Source organism: Urocitellus parryii, chromosome 4 (assembly GCF_045843805.1).
Source record: "Urocitellus parryii isolate mUroPar1 chromosome 4, mUroPar1.hap1, whole genome shotgun sequence".
In the NCBI taxonomy this organism is placed as follows: domain Eukaryota; kingdom Metazoa; phylum Chordata; class Mammalia; order Rodentia; family Sciuridae; genus Urocitellus; species Urocitellus parryii.
Genome location: NC_135534.1, coordinates 203,655,171 through 203,670,362, shown reverse-complemented (window position 1 = coordinate 203,670,362; position 15,192 = coordinate 203,655,171). Strand labels below are relative to the sequence as shown.

The following is a 15,192-nucleotide window of genomic DNA, read 5'->3' as shown; positions in this document are numbered from 1 at the left end:
AAGTTCTCGCGAGAGCCGCGTTTTCCTGCCTATATCCGGCGTGGCAGCAGCATTTCCGGCCTTTCGGCTCGGAGGAGGTTAAGGTGCAACTCTCTTCGGTCGTCCCGAATCCGGGTTCATCCGACACCAGCCGCCTCCACCATGCCGCCCAAGTTCGACCCCAATGAAATCAAAGTCGGTGCGTGCCCTAGCTGCGGCCGGGGCTGCGAAGGCGCCTCCCCTCGGCCCTGCGCGCCGCGTGCCTTTCCCATGCTGGTCTCAGGCCTTCTGGCGCTGTGCGGCCCTGACGGGTCTCTCTCCGGGTCTGGGCCTCAGCTGCCCCACGTGTAGATGGGAGGGAGGAGCTGACGACCTTTGGCGGCCTTGCAGCCCGCATGTCTTAGGGTAAGGCTGGCCCCCGGGCGGTCTGCCCCCCCGCCGGTAGCGTCAGCGGAGGGGGCTCGGCGCTGTCCACGCCCGAGGGAGGAGGGGTGCCTGCCTTGCCTGCGCTCAGGATCGTGGTGCTGCCAGCAAAGACAGGGTGAGGGCTCTTCCTCGGGCCCGCTCCGCAGAGGCGCTAATTCTTCTTTCTCCCAGTGTACCTGAGGTGCACCGGCGGCGAGGTCGGCGCTACGTCTGCCCTGGCCCCCAAGATCGGCCCCCTGGGTCTGGTAAGTCATCCCCGCGAGGGACAGAGCAAGCCCTGGTTTGTGCAAACAGGACTAGACCTGAGCTGTTGAACTGGAACTAGCTCCTGTAGAAAGGTCATGTGTGAAAAATGGGACCCGTACCTTGAAATTGTGACATTCCACGTGTCTCAGCTGCTGCCTTTGGTGTTTGTGAGGGATGGGAGCTAGGAGCCAGGGTTTAGTGACAGGGCAGTGTGGTTAGGGGAACGTAAGTATTGTGTGGGTGGTCTTGATGAACACAGTGGGCTGTATTTCCAACTCAACCTTGTTACCATGACTTAATGTACCTATTTTTTGTGTGTGGTGCTGGGGATTGAATCCAGGGCTTATGCATGTAAGGCAAGCACTCTCCCGACTGAGCTGTACCTCGCCCCCCCCCCCTTTTATACTTTGCTTGTGTTGAATTGACCTATTTCTGAATATTATTAGGTCTCTATTTCTCAGACAGATCCCTTGCACCAAACACTTTTCCACCTTCATTTTAACTAGTGTCTTGTTAAACTTTCTTGGCTCTTTGATTAGCCGGCACTTATGGGACAACCATCCCATTTAGGCCAATTAAGTAGCGAATTCAGTGATCCTCGCCCTCATCATGGCCAGGCATTGGAACCTAGTATTAATTAAAGCTACTTAGTAGCCAGCCATGATGGCACAGGCCTGTAATCACAAGCTACTCTGGAGCCTGAGGCAGGAGGATCTCAAGTTTGAGACCAGCCTCAGCAATTTAGCGAGTCCCTGTCTCAAAAAGGACTGGGAGGCATAATTGACAGTAAAGCGCCCCAGGTTTAAATCCCCAGTACCAAAAAGAAAATGGGTCCCTAGATGTGGAAACTTTGGTGTTGGCAGGTGAGTAGTACTGGGCAGGTTTTAGGGCTGTGGTTCAGCTTTGAGCACAGTTTGATTATATACTTTTATTTCTACAGTCTCCCAAAAAGGTTGGTGATGACATTGCCAAAGCAACTGGTGATTGGAAGGGTCTGAGGATTACAGTGAAACTGACTATTCAGAACAGACAAGCCCAGGTATTTACTTCTTGTGCTTGGTTTGAAGGAGGGTAGAGGTAACAACCCCCCGGAATCCTGGATAGGAGGGTTTCACCATTGGTGAACTAAACAATTTGGTCCTTGTGGGAAGACTTTGTCAAAAGCATGGACAATAAGGCAAAGAAAGACTTTGGGCCCAGATTCAACCTATGTGACACTGGGTAAATCACATAACATTTCCTACACAGGAATGTGTTTTAATACATATGAATAATACATGTATAACTTACATATGTACAGGAACCTAGTGTCTGGCCCATGGTCTCTTGAGGGCAATGTTGGTTGTCATACAATGGTAGTACTCTTTGGAGGTGGGGTAGGGTTTGTTTACATCAAGAATCTCTTCTGCAGATTGAAGTGGTACCTTCTGCCTCTGCCCTGATCATAAAAGCCCTCAAGGAGCCACCAAGAGACAGAAAGAAACAGAAAAACAGTAAGTTGGCTATACATTAGTTTGCAGTTTTTGTGTTATATACATAATGTTTTTTTCTTTAATGAAGCCAGGGTTGGCGTGGGGATTGATGATTTGGTCAGTATTGTGAGAGCCAGGCAGTACCAAAAAGTACTAGATTTGCTTTCCCCATTGGGGAAGGTCCCTTGAGTTTAGGCAGCTGAGAACATGTGGCTGGCTGATGCACTGGACACTTAACCAATGATTTTAGCTAGGCTTTTAATCCCTTAACAGGAAGTCTGTCGATGGCAGATTGGTGAAGACTTGGTTTTGTCTTTAGCCACCCGCCACTGCACCTGACCAGTTTGTGGGCTGGTGCAGTCCAGTGGTGAGCTGACAGTAAACCCCAGCCAAGGAAACAGGGTTATTCTTCATGTGGATGACTCTGTGCCGAAAGCATGGGAACAGCCTGCAAATAGTGGAGGAGGACATGCAGTCCCCTTTGGCCTCAGACTGTGACAAAGTTTTTTTTTTCCTTCCTGCAGTTAAACACAGTGGAAATATCACTTTTGATGAAATTGTCAACATTGCCCGACAGATGCGTCACCGATCTTTAGCTAGAGAACTTTCTGGTAAGAGCAAGACAACATGTATCTCATAAATTTGAATGTTTTCAGTGAGTGATTAGCATTCTTGCCACTTTGAGGGCACTTAACTCATGTTCTGCCATCCTGCATTTAGGACACCTATAAAAATTTACAACAAATATCTTTTAATGATAGCTTTGCTCAATTTAAGGTTTTGTGTATTGAAGGAAGTCTGTTGAGCAACAGGTGAACACTGCATTCCTCTCCCTTAAATTTGGAATGTTTCACAAATCTGCATGTCATTTTTGTGAAAAGGCTATGCTAATTAATCTCTGTTCAAATTGTAGTATATGGGCAGCCTAAATGAGTACTGATTAAGGTGTTATAGGTGTTGTACATAAGGGCTACTGAAGTTGATGAGTTTCAAGGTTGGGGTATGGTGTTTTCTGGGGATGAAAGAACTGCTTAGGTCCTGAGCTGAGCATTTAGAGATCCAGTAGAGACTCCATATTTAAGGTTTATGAAGTTGCAAGTCTTGTACTATACAAATGGGTTGGGGTTTTCCTGTTTTGTTGTAGTGGGGATTGAACACAGGGCCTCCTGCGTTCTAGGCAAGATCTCTACTACTGAGTTGTACACATAGCCAAATACATTTTTCCTAATTGTAGGAACCATTAAGGAGATTCTGGGGACTGCCCAGTCTGTGGGTTGTAATGTTGATGGCCGTCACCCTCATGACATCATAGATGACATCAATAGTGGTGCAGTGGAGTGTCCAGCTGTAAGTGATTTCTGCATCCATTTCACTTGGTTATAATAGAGGGGTGAAAGCTGGAGGGGGAGCGGCTAATGTGTTCATGAAGGTATTAGTATAGGGCTAAGGGAGGGTCTTTTAACTCCCCTTTGACTGATAGAGCTACTATTTTCTTTCCCACAGAGTTAAGAAGTACATGGGAAAATTTCTTTTCCACAGTTAAGTAAATGGGAGAATATTTTAATAAAGGATCATCTGACAACCCAGTGGGCTGCATCCTTGAATGAGCGCCTATCATCCCCTTAACCTAACACTTGACACTGGGACAAACTGCAGCTAGGCAGCTTTTTCTAGACACCAACAAATGAGGTTTGGAAATAATTGCTTCGAGGACTTGATTTTTTTCTATGGGTCATTTTACCCTATCTTGGATAACTGCCTCCAGTGGAAAGGACTGCCTGGACTTTGAGGTAAAGCAGCATTCTAATGGCCTAGAAGGCAGCACATGTGTACCATGCCCCCTGAGAAACAAGCTGAAGCCCCTGAGTTGTGCAGTCTGACAGCAGGCTGGTAATGAGAAGTCATGCTTGGCTCACCAAAAACCAAGCGCAGAATAGTTGGGGTCTGAGGATGACATTGTCAAGGTTGTTAGGACCCAAGTCAGAGTGCAAGGGAGAAAAGTTGGTATGAAAGTCTGCATCTCCTAAAGGGAACAGTTCTGTCAATAATGAGCCTTATTGCAGCTCATGATTGACCTCCAGATGAGTGCTCAGATCCTTGATTGGCCCCTTCCTGTTCTGGTCCCCGTAGAGTGGGATATGCCTTTATGTGTGGGAGTTCACCAGAAGGATATCATGGCTGCTTCCTCTTCCCCAGTGACAAGCTCTGCAACCATTCATAGGTGGATTCTGGGCCTATCTTTCAGCATTAGGAAGTAATTCTCCCTGTCTGGTACTGGATGGTTGACTCTAGAATCCCTTTCCTCATCCACATTTGCTACCCTAAACTGGATAGGTCTTGGTATCTGGCCACTATTTCTTGGTTCTTTTGCAGCCATTCTATTTCCAGAAGAAATGAGCATTTCCAAAAATACTGACTTTGATAGAAGAAAACAAGTTTTTCAGTGATTTGTTCATTTTGCCAATCAAATTGCCTGAAACAATTTGGACTAATGGGTGTTTTATTTTGGGTGCTGGGGAATGAACTCAAATGTACTCAACCAGTGAGCCACATACTAAGCCCTATTTATATTTTTGATATAGGGTCTGGCAGAGTTGTTGAGTGCCTCACTGTTGCTGAGGTTGGCTTTAACCTCAGGATCCTCCTGAGCTACTGGGATTATAGGCGAGTGCCACCAGGCTGTGAGTGCTTTAGATTCTTGATGCTTACTAAAGACTGAAAATGTTAGCAAGCTCTTGAGCTTAAGCTTTTACTTACAACACGTAAGAATATTCAGGGTGTTTCTGTATGTGTCTCCAGGCTACAGATTAAAGTGCACGGTGTCTCCAGATGCTTTAATTGACAGTATTTATCTGAGCTCACCTATGCACCTGACTTGGATGCTGAGTTGGAGCATCTGGGGTTCCCTTGACCATTGCTCCTGGTTACTCTGCAACATGGAGTCTCTGGTGTCTGACAAAAGCTGAGCTACACCTGAAGGCCTTCCTACACACACTGCATTCATAGGGCTTTACACCACTGTGAATTCTCTGATGTTGACTAAGGGATGAACTCTGGTTAAATGCTTTTCCACACTTACTACACTCATATGGTTTTTCTCCGGTGTGAATTATGTGATGTCGAATAAGGGCTGAGCTCTCACTGAAGAGTTTCCCACACTGATTGCATTTATATGGTTTCTCTCCAGTGTGGGTCTTTTGGTGGATTATGAGATTTGTACTTTGGCTAAAGGCCTTTCCGCACTCATTGCACTTGTAGGGTTTCTCTCCAGTGTGGATCCTCTAGTGGTTGGTGAGGTTTGCACTCTGGCTGAAGGACTTCCCACATACAGCACACTTGTAAGGCTTCTCCCCTGTGTGAATCCTGGTGCTGAATAAAAGCTGCACAGTAGCTGAAGGCCTTTCCACACTCACTGCACTCATAGGGCCTCTCCCCAGTGTGAGTCCTCTGGTGATTGGTGAGGTTTGCACTGTGGCGGAAGGCCTTTCCACAGTCACTGCATTCGTAGGGTTTCTCTCCAGTGTGGATTCGCTGATGCTGAACAAGGGCTGAACAGTCGCTGAAGGCTTTCTCACACTTACTACACTTGTAGGGCTTTTCTCCTGTGTGAGTGCGCTGGTGTTTGGTGAGGTTTGCATTCTGGCTGAAGGCTCGCCCACATTCAGTGCATTTGTAGGGTCTTTCTCCAGTGTGAATCCTCTGGTGCTGAATAAGTGAGGAGCTCTGGCTGAAGGCCTTCCCACACTCCCTGCACTCGTAGGGCTTCTCCCCAGTGTGGCTCTTTTGATGCTGAGAAAGGGAAGAACAGTAGCTGAAGGCTTTGCCACACTCATGACATGTGAATGGCTTTACTCTCTGAGGCTGAATTTTTTCTGAATTCTGAAAGCTCTTAGAACAGGTTTCAGGTTTGCAAGGCCTCACTCCTGCAGGAACTCTGTGTTGTGGAGACAGGACTGGTCTTAGACTGAAGCTCTTCCTCTGCTCACATATGCCTTGGCATGACTCTTCAGAATGGGCTTGCCCTGGCAGTTCAGGGACAGTTTCCCAGTCTGAAATTAGAAAAGCAGGTATCCTGTATTCTCTTAGTGGAACAAATCCAATAGGCTGAAGGAGTCTGGCCAGGCTATTGCATAAATAGTTCCTCAGACCCTTATTTTGCCCAGTATGTTTTACTTCCTAAACTGCAAAAGTGGACCCCCACTCCTGCCCCACATGTGCGTCTCCCATTTCTGAGGCTCCTCTTGACTGTCTCATGTGATCTTCTGGTTCTCAAAATTCTTTTTTTAAAAATATTTTTATTTTGTTAGACCTTTATTTTTATGTGGTGCTAAGGATTGAACCCAGTGTCTCACACATGCTAGGCAAGTGCTTACCACTGAGCCACAAATCTGCTTACTAGACTTAATTTACTTTAAAAAACTGACCAATGCTGAGTAAGATTTTTTTTTTTAACCTTACTAAGTCTGCTGGATTTCTAAAGATGGTTAATGCTAGAAGGTTGGTAAAGGTGCAGCACAACGGGCTGTCTCATGTACCACAGTGGCTGAAGGTGCACCTCAAGATGCACCATGCCAGGCCAACAAAGATGACTTCTGTTCCCCACCAACAAGGAGGTGTACCCTTCCAGAGAGTTAACCTAGAAAATGCTCATCTGTGAAATGGGCATAATACTTTGCAGGATTGACCTATTAATGTATGTTTCTGAGGTCCTCTGGCTCTAAGACTTAACTGGTTGGTGTTTGCTCACTTACCTGGACAGGTGCTTCTTAGGTCTTCTCCCTTCAGCACTCCCACCGGCTTTCCCTTTGTTCTAACTGGGAGTTCATGCCAGGTTGGAAAACTGGAAGTCCTAGTCAAGGGAGGAAAACCCAAACACCCAGAGTTCCAGGGAGAAGACACAGGCTACTTAGACGGTTCATTATATATAGTCGTTGAGCATTGGCTCCACAGTATAGGCACTAGGAGATATGTCAGTAAGATGTGGTGCCTGGGTCTTAGTAAAGCATTTCCATCAGGAATTAAAGGGAGCTAAATCCATCAAACAGGGGCCCTATCTGGGCCTACAGGCCTTTCTATACACTGAGAAGAAAAATGCAGCCACAACTTTCCAGAACAGTGCGTACCTGTAATCCCAGTGGCGCAGGAGGATCATAAATTCAAGACTCTTGTATCTAAATAAAATATTTTAAAAGGCTGTGGGGGCGGGTTGGCTGGGGTTGCAGCTCAGTGGTAGAACTCTTGCTCAGCATGTGTGAGGCTTTGGGTTTAATCCTTAGCACCACACACAACTAAACAAAATAAAAGTATTGTGTCCATGTACAACAGAGCAACAAGGCTGGGCATGCAGCTCAGTGGTTAAGTGCCCCCAGGTTCAATCCCTGGTACTATTAAAAAATTGAGCTGATTCTCTCAAAAGAAGTGGTTTCTTTGGCCAGCAGGACCAGGTTTCTGGACTTTGCTGGTTTCCCTTTCCCCCTTGAACCTGTTCCCAGCAGGGAATGTGTGTCTCCATCCCTCCTGGTAAAACACTACTAGAGCTGTGGATCCTGAAACAAAAAGCAAATTCCTTCTTACTGGTGGCCTTTGGATCTTGAGTGTAGGCAACAAGGGGGGCGGGCATGGAGGCTGGAAGAGCCTGAAAGTGTACCTATCATCTGCCTAACACTGTAATTACTTCTGGCACACAAAACAAAAACCCCACTGTCTCCATACAAATTATCATCTTGATAGATTTTTTTATATATGAAAAGTTAGAAAGTATGTGTATTAGAAATTACACACAGGGGCTGGGGATGTGGCTCAAGCGGTAGCGCGCTCGCCTGGCATGTGTGCGGCCTGGGTTCGATCCTCAGCACCACATACCAACAAAGATGTTGTGTCTGCTGAGAACTAAAAAATAAAAAATATTAAAAATTCAAAAAAAAAGAAATTACACACAAAAATACAGGTGCCAGGAAGAGGCAATACAGAAAGTAAAATGTGCATTCATAATAGTGAATAATCGGGTACAAATTATCAAGGAAATGAGAGCTGAATCTCAGAACTTTGAACAAAAACATTCCTGTGAATTCAGATATCACCCAGCAAGTAGGAGAGCCAGGCTTCTTCTATGTGGTCAAATGTGAAGATATGTCAAAGAGATGGAGTGATTAGGGCTGGTGATGTAGCTCAGGTAGTATGCTTGCCTCTCCCACCTAAATTCAATTCCAGCAGGATAAGAATAAAAAGGGGAACTGGTTGCAAGAAGAGGAGATGAAAGACAATCAGGGAGATCTAGAGAAGGCTAGTCAGGGCAGGGGGAGCACCAGGAGCAAAGGCCCCATGCTGAGAGGGTCCTTGTGTGTTGAAAGCAACAGGTGGTGGTGGTGGGGCTAAATTAAAAGTTTGAAATGACCTGATAGACATGGCAGTTTTATCCTATAGTCAATAGGGAGCCAGTAGAAGTCAAGATGCACCTTAAGATGGAAATGAGAGGTTAGGAACTACAGCTATCAACATCAAGTTGAGAGGGGGTTCTGCTCAAATAGAGGGACTAGAAATGGTGTGGGAGAAGTCAAAGATATTGAGAAACTAGAAAGAGAAGAAACAGGACCAAAGTAGCTTGTGAGCAAATTAAATCCTGTGGGCCCTGAACAAACTAGTTAGTTTGTTCAGGGCCCACAGGATTTAAGGTGGCTGCAAGATATCTAGGTGCAGGTGTTTTGTCCCATAGGAAAACAGGCAGCAACTATCCTGGCCAGGTTGCACAGGAATCTCACACCTTTAACTACTTTTCCTTGTCTATTCTCAGTTTGGGGATGGGACCTTCTTTCATTGCCTGGTCATGCCAGAAACCTGGCCGTCTCACTGTCACTGCCTTGTAAGCCAGCATCATTTTCCAGATTAGTCTCCTGACCTCCAGTTTTATCTGCCTTTCCAATCTATTCTACGCAGAAACGAGTTAAATGGAATGAACAGAGTTATTTTTGAAAACTGTGACATATTTAGACTATTAGGGCCACTTTAATAATCAAGAAAGTAAAATCTAGGGCTGGGTTGTGGCTCAGCAGTAGAGTACTTGCCTAGCATGTGTGAGGCCCCGGGTTCGATCCTCAACACCACATAAAAATAAATAAAAGTATTAAAAAAGTAAAGAGTAAAACCTATTATAAATATATAAATGCCAGGAGCTACATAGTACATACTATACAAGAAGAAAAAAAATTTTTTTTTAAAGAGAGTTTTTTTAATACTTATGTTTTAGTTTTCGGCGGACACACATCTTTGTTTGTATGTGGTGCTGAGGATCGAACCCAGGCCGCACGCATGCCAGGCGAGCGCGCTACTGCTTGAGCCACATCCCCAGCCCAAGAAGAAAAATTATACAAAGTACAAGAAGAAATTTAAAATATATAACAGCTTTAAGATATTAAAATGTTTTAGTTAATCCAAAATGAAGTATATACAACAAAATCAGAGCTGAGCTATTTAATAAGGCTGAGCAGACAGAGCTATCACACCCCATACCCTGCAATCAGACTACAGTGGCATTTTGTGTTGACAAGTCATGATATCTGTCCTCATGAAGCAGACCAGCTCAGCTGTGAATGGGTAAATATCAAAGTAACAGTTTTGGAATACTAAAAAAAAAAAAAAAAAAAAAAAAAAAACCAACAACAACAACCCACAGTCTAAAACTTTTTTTCTTTCCTTTTCTGGTTCTGGGAAATGAACCCCAGGACACTCTACCACTGAGGTACATCATTAGCCCTTTTTATTATTTTGGGATGATTTTGTTAACATTGCTGAGGCTGGCCTTGACCTTAAAATTTTCCTGCCTTGGCCTCCTGACCTGAGTCAGCTGGAATTATAGATGTGCATCACCATGCCCAGGTTTTAGCCAAAAATTTTCAATGTAAATGAGTAAGGAAGAAAATGGAGTAAGGTTTCAATTCAAGAAATTAAAGTGAATTGTAAAATCTGAAGAAAGCAGAAGAAATTAATATTCATATATATTTAAACCAGGGATTGAACCCACCCAATTTGGGAAAGTATAGAAAAAGGAAGAATGAGAGGCAGGCCACAAATCAAATTGTTACTGCTGTTTCTGTGTAGAAGTAAAGATATTTTAGTTTTTTTGTGTTTTCTGTATTATCCAATTTTTCTTCAGTGAATTACTTTTGTAATTAGAGGATGAAAAATAAAACCAAAAAACCCAAGCCAATTTCACCAAGAATGTTAAGGAAAAAAGGGCTGCCTCTCAATTCCCAACTTACCTGGGGCCCAACAGCCATTCTGTTCTCTCCTGCTCTTTCCTCTGAGGGAAGTGCAGCATTTGGAAAAGGTGGTGCTAGAGGAAGAGAATGAAATCAAGGAGACAAAGTTTGCATATTATGAAGTTACCAATTCTCCTATAAAGAGGGGATTTGAAAGCCAGAGCTGGTACTAGGGTGCCTGAGATGAATCTGTAGATCTGCAGTGGGATGGGAATTTTCCTGTTCCTACCTAACTCCATCAATGCCAACAGATGTTGGGAGGTATTAGACTGTAATAGATTCTTAACTAAGATTCATCACTCTAAGTCTCTTTTCTCTCATCTGTAAAATGGAGATTATATTATAAAGTTTTTGAGAATTAAATACACAGTTAAGCAGTTGGCATGATGCCTACCAGCTAAGTATGCAGTTTATAAATATTACCTTTTGCTTAAAAGAAGAGGTAACGAATGACTAATGGGGTCTGTTCCTGGAATGTAAGGTTAATTCAACATACAAAAAACAATCCACACACCATATAGATAGAGCAAAGAAAAAAAAAAAAAACCTAACATGGATCATCTCATTGGACACAGAAAAAGCCACTTTAAAAAATCAAATAGTAGGGCTGGGGCTGTAGCTCAGTAGTAGAGTGCCTGACTAGAATGCACTAATCCCTGAGTTTGATCCCTAACATTCCAAATCATTATCATCCTTATCCTTTCATGATTAAAAAAAAACACTTAACAGAAGGTTGGGGTTGTGGCTCAGTGGTAGAGTGGTCGCTTAGGATGCACAAGGCACTGGGTTCGATCCTCACCACCCCATAAATGTAAAGATATTGTGTTCACCTAAAAACTTAAATAGAACTTCCTTAATTTGATGATGAAATGTACCATTAACCTCATACTTAATGGTGAGAGATGGAAACTTTTCCCCCCTTAAGATAAGAAATAAAACAAAGGAGCTGGGGATATAGCTCAGTTGGTAGAGTGCTTGCCTCACATGCACAAGGCCCAGGGTTCAATCCCTAGCACTGAAAATAATAAATAAGATGTCTGCTCTCACCATTTTTGTTCAATGTAGGTTCTAGCCAAGGCACTTAAGCAAGAAAATGAAAGATGTCAGGATTGGAAGGAAGAAGTAAAAAATCTCTATTTGCAGATGACATGATTTTGTATACAGAAAATCTTGACACATGAATAATTATAGCTATTAAACAAATTTAGTGAGATTGCAAGCAGCATGATGAATACACAAAATCAGTTACGTGTCTACAAACTAGCAATGAAACCAAAACAATTTCATTTATAATATCATCAAAAAAATAAAGTACCTGGAATGAATTTAACAAATGAAGTACAAGATTTATGCACTGAAAACTATAAAACATGTTGAAATTATAGAAGACCTAAATAAATGGAAAAAATCCTATATTCATATATTGGAAAACAGTATATTGTTGAGATGGCAATAATCCCCAAATTATCAACAGAGTCAATGCAATTACTATCAAAATTCCAGCTGGCACTTTTAACAGAAATTAACAAGTTGACCTTAGAATGCACATGGAAATGCAAAGGACAAAGAGGAGTGAGGGGATAAAGTTAGAGGATTCATACTTCTCAACTTGCTTCAAACAACAGTTATCAAAACTGTGTAGTGGCATAGGACTGATACTCAGATCACTGGAATAGACTTGAAAGTCCAGAAATAAATTCATGTTTATGGGCAACTACTTTTTGACAAAGATAACAAGAAATTAAATAGAGAAAGAATAGTCATTTTTTTAAAAAAACCCTTAGTGGGCATGGCGAAGCACACCTGTAATCCAGCTACTCAGGAGGTTGAGGCTGGAGGATGCAAAAGAACGAATTTGGAGTCTTACCTCACATCGTATACAAAAATAACTCAAAATATATCAAAGACCTAAGGAGCTAAAACTCCTAGAAGAAAATAAGAATTAAATCTTTCTGACCTCAGAAAAGGCAATGATTTCTTAGATATGACATCAAAACCCCAAGAAACCACCTGGGTACGTCTCATTTTCCTTCCCAGGAACCCACTTTTCCCTGGCATTGGTAATAGGTAGACACTCAAGCGATCAGCCAGGACAATGATCCTAGAACTTATTTGACTAAGAAAAGGACAAGTCTCCAACCGTTAATGGAAAAGACAACCAGGGTCTGGTCCGGCCACAAAGCAGTATTAGTGGGCAAACTGGAACAGGAGGCTGGATCTGCAAATCGTCCCTCCACCACTCCCCCTCACCTCCTTCCTCCAGCATACTGGTCCCACCTCGCGCCACCGGCTGTCAGCAATTCCCTGGTGTCAGCGTCACTGCACGTGAGAAAACGACAAGCAACCTGCAACCGGCTACCCGTCCGAGCTCAGGAACCCTGGACACCAGCGCTGCAGACGCTAGCGCTCCATGACGACAAGTCTGACCAGCAGCGCTTCCGGTCATGCGATATGCTCCCCACCCCGCCACCGGACTCCATTTCCCAGAAGTCTCCGCCAGGCGCTATTCCTGGCCAAACCTTTCCTCTCCCCAGACGCCAAATATGTGACCAGCACTGCCTCCTTCCCAGACCGTCTTCCGCCTGTCCTTGCTCCCAGAATCCATCACCCAGAATGCTTTTATGTTGCACATCCCTCAGGTGCACGGGCATCCAGTTTAAGGGGACTCTGGGACAGGAAGCGGGTTGGCTGTCGAGGATTCTGGGAACGGCGGTGTAGCGCAGACGCAGACGTTCGCTGGAGCAGGGCGACGTGCCCTTGGTGGTGGTGGTGCGTCGGCTCTGGGCCCATCTCCAGCCACCTTCCTGGCCGTCTTAAGCGGTACTTAAAGTCTGAGAAGGGTCAAGGAAAGGGCCCTTCAGTCTGAACAGGGTAACCCCCCCATGGGGCGGTGTCCTGGAACCCTCCAAGTATAGGAATCTGTCCGCGAGCGGGAACGTCTTGTCATTTCAGGCACATTCGCTAGTGTTTGGTCGGCCCTGTTTCAGGAGATTTCCGAATAGTCTGCCCCATCAGGACTTTCTCAGCGCCCGGATGGAGTGTCCTCCTAAGCCCGTTGGGGATTTGTCAAAACGATTTTTCCGATGACCAACTCGGTCTTAATCCTTTTGCCTTTAAGAAGAAGGGAATGGATTACTGGAAAGCAGAAGCAAGTGTGGACGTCCTGAGGCCTCTTTTTCAAAGTCAGCAACCTCTGGTCCTCCCTTTTGTCACCCGCTTCTGCTTTAAAGGACCATCCTGGTTATACTGTGTCCACACAGTATAATTTTTTTTCCCCTGAGGCTGGGGATTAAATCTTTGTGCATGCTCCGACCCTAGCTGAGGAGAATTTTAAGATCAGCTGGTTGGCGACCTTAATTTCATCTGCAACTTCAAATTCCTTTTTGCAACATAACCGATTTATTGGTTCAGGGTCTAGGACATGGACATCTTTGGGATTGTCATTATTTTGCTGTAACCAAAGTCCCACCAATGGCTGGGATCCTCATGTTTTCTCAACTAGTCTGCTATTTGTGGAGCCATCTCAGCTGTGTATCAGCCTAGCCAATCCAGGAGAAGCCATAAAGGACAGTGGAAAAAAGAGGGTCAAGTTGGGCAGAAACAACACACAGCCTGCCATGTCATGCCTCTCTACCTGGCATTCCCTTTCCTGGGCACCTCTGTTGCCTTCTGGTCTGTACTGGCCTGCTCCTCTACGGTTGAGGCATGGCTCAAAACCTTTCCTTTGAAGCCTCTGCAAATTCTCCAGGCATAGAACCATCATCTGTGTAAACCAACACCTTTCCTGTGTCATTGGACCTTCCCTCGGCCCATTTCTCCCAAAGTTGCTCCCTAAAGACCAATAAGGGTCTTGGTCATTTCTTCTGGTGTCAGTGGAGGCATCTCCATCTCCCAGTGAAAGCCTTTTAATAGTGGGCCGTTGACATACTGATAGAATCCTAATGCCCATATATGGACAGCATGTATGCACGATTGAGGCAGTGTGATAGCTGCAGCAGATGATGTCAGACCAGACCCTACTGAGGAAGACTCAGGTGTAGGATGACCTAAGCCCTTCTCAAGCATCCTTCAGGGTGAGATGGTTTCTCTTCCCCGAGGCCTTCTGTGGGTGTCTGAGGAACATGTTTGGAAACAGTCTGAGAGCCATAATCTGTGCCCCGGCCTGCCTCACCCGCTTCTTGCTTTGTTCAGAAGGCAAGATGAGCTTTGGAGCTGTAGCCTCTGCCCTGGTAGGAACTGGAGGGCTGTGTCTTTGTTCAGGCCAGTGAAGACAGCATCAAACCTCATCCAGTGGCCACAAGATACAATAGGTGCTAATTCCATAATGGTTGCTAGTCTACAGATTTCCTGCCATTGTCTTGCAATCCTACCCATGGCCACTGAAAAGTGGAGAGAGTTTCATGCTCTAGATGATGCAATTCTTCCCATGGTCACTGAGGGGTGGTGGGCACTCCAACCCTCCATTTTGGTAGAAGCCAGGATTTACCTGGGAGTTATTCTGGGGGTGGGAGTGGAGAGGCAGTAATGGGTAATGGGCATTGGTAGACAGTGCATATTTCTACCTTGGGCTGGGTAAATCAGTTTCTGCTATACTTGGCCCCAGGATGTCCATCAGTCCTCTCCTCTGTGGTCCTGTTTCTGATGGTGCTGGCCTGGGCTCCTAAGGGAATCATACAGGACTGACTGCTGGGTCTGGCTCTTGGTCTCCTCATATTCTGATGGGAAGGTTACAAAAGAGCATGTGGGCCCACAAGTCATTGGCACCTATAAGTGGATGCTGGTGGTGTGGGTAGGAGTTGCCGAGAAGGCAGGGT

At 44.9% G+C, this 15,192-nt stretch overlaps 2 protein-coding genes and 1 non-coding gene across 3 annotated transcripts; 2 read left to right on the top strand and 1 right to left on the bottom strand.

Annotated features, from left to right (window-relative positions):
- Positions 1-42: 42 nt before the first annotated feature.
- On the top strand, positions 43-3,705 carry Rpl12 (ribosomal protein L12). The gene is made up of 7 exons (XM_026386542.2): positions 43-178; positions 577-650; positions 1,592-1,690; positions 2,063-2,144; positions 2,648-2,734; positions 3,358-3,470; positions 3,627-3,705. The coding sequence occupies exons 1-7, from the start codon at positions 142-144 to the stop codon at positions 3,630-3,632; spliced, it is 498 nt and encodes a 165-aa protein (XP_026242327.1). The 5' UTR covers positions 43-141; the 3' UTR covers positions 3,633-3,705.
- LOC113181177 (small nucleolar RNA SNORA65) lies at positions 2,446-2,572 on the top strand. Its single transcript, XR_003300566.1, has one exon. It is a non-coding gene; the product is annotated as a small nucleolar RNA SNORA65 (small nucleolar RNA).
- Positions 3,706-3,779: 74 nt separating the features above from the next.
- On the bottom strand, positions 3,780-12,787 carry Znf79 (zinc finger protein 79). The gene is given in 5 exon segments (XM_026386541.2): positions 3,780-5,489; positions 5,491-6,172; positions 6,875-6,972; positions 10,379-10,452; positions 12,629-12,787. Coding segments are annotated over 4 exon segments (1,281 nt in total). The 5' UTR covers positions 10,438-10,452; positions 12,629-12,787; the 3' UTR covers positions 3,780-5,047.
- Positions 12,788-15,192: the final 2,405 nt, after the last annotated feature.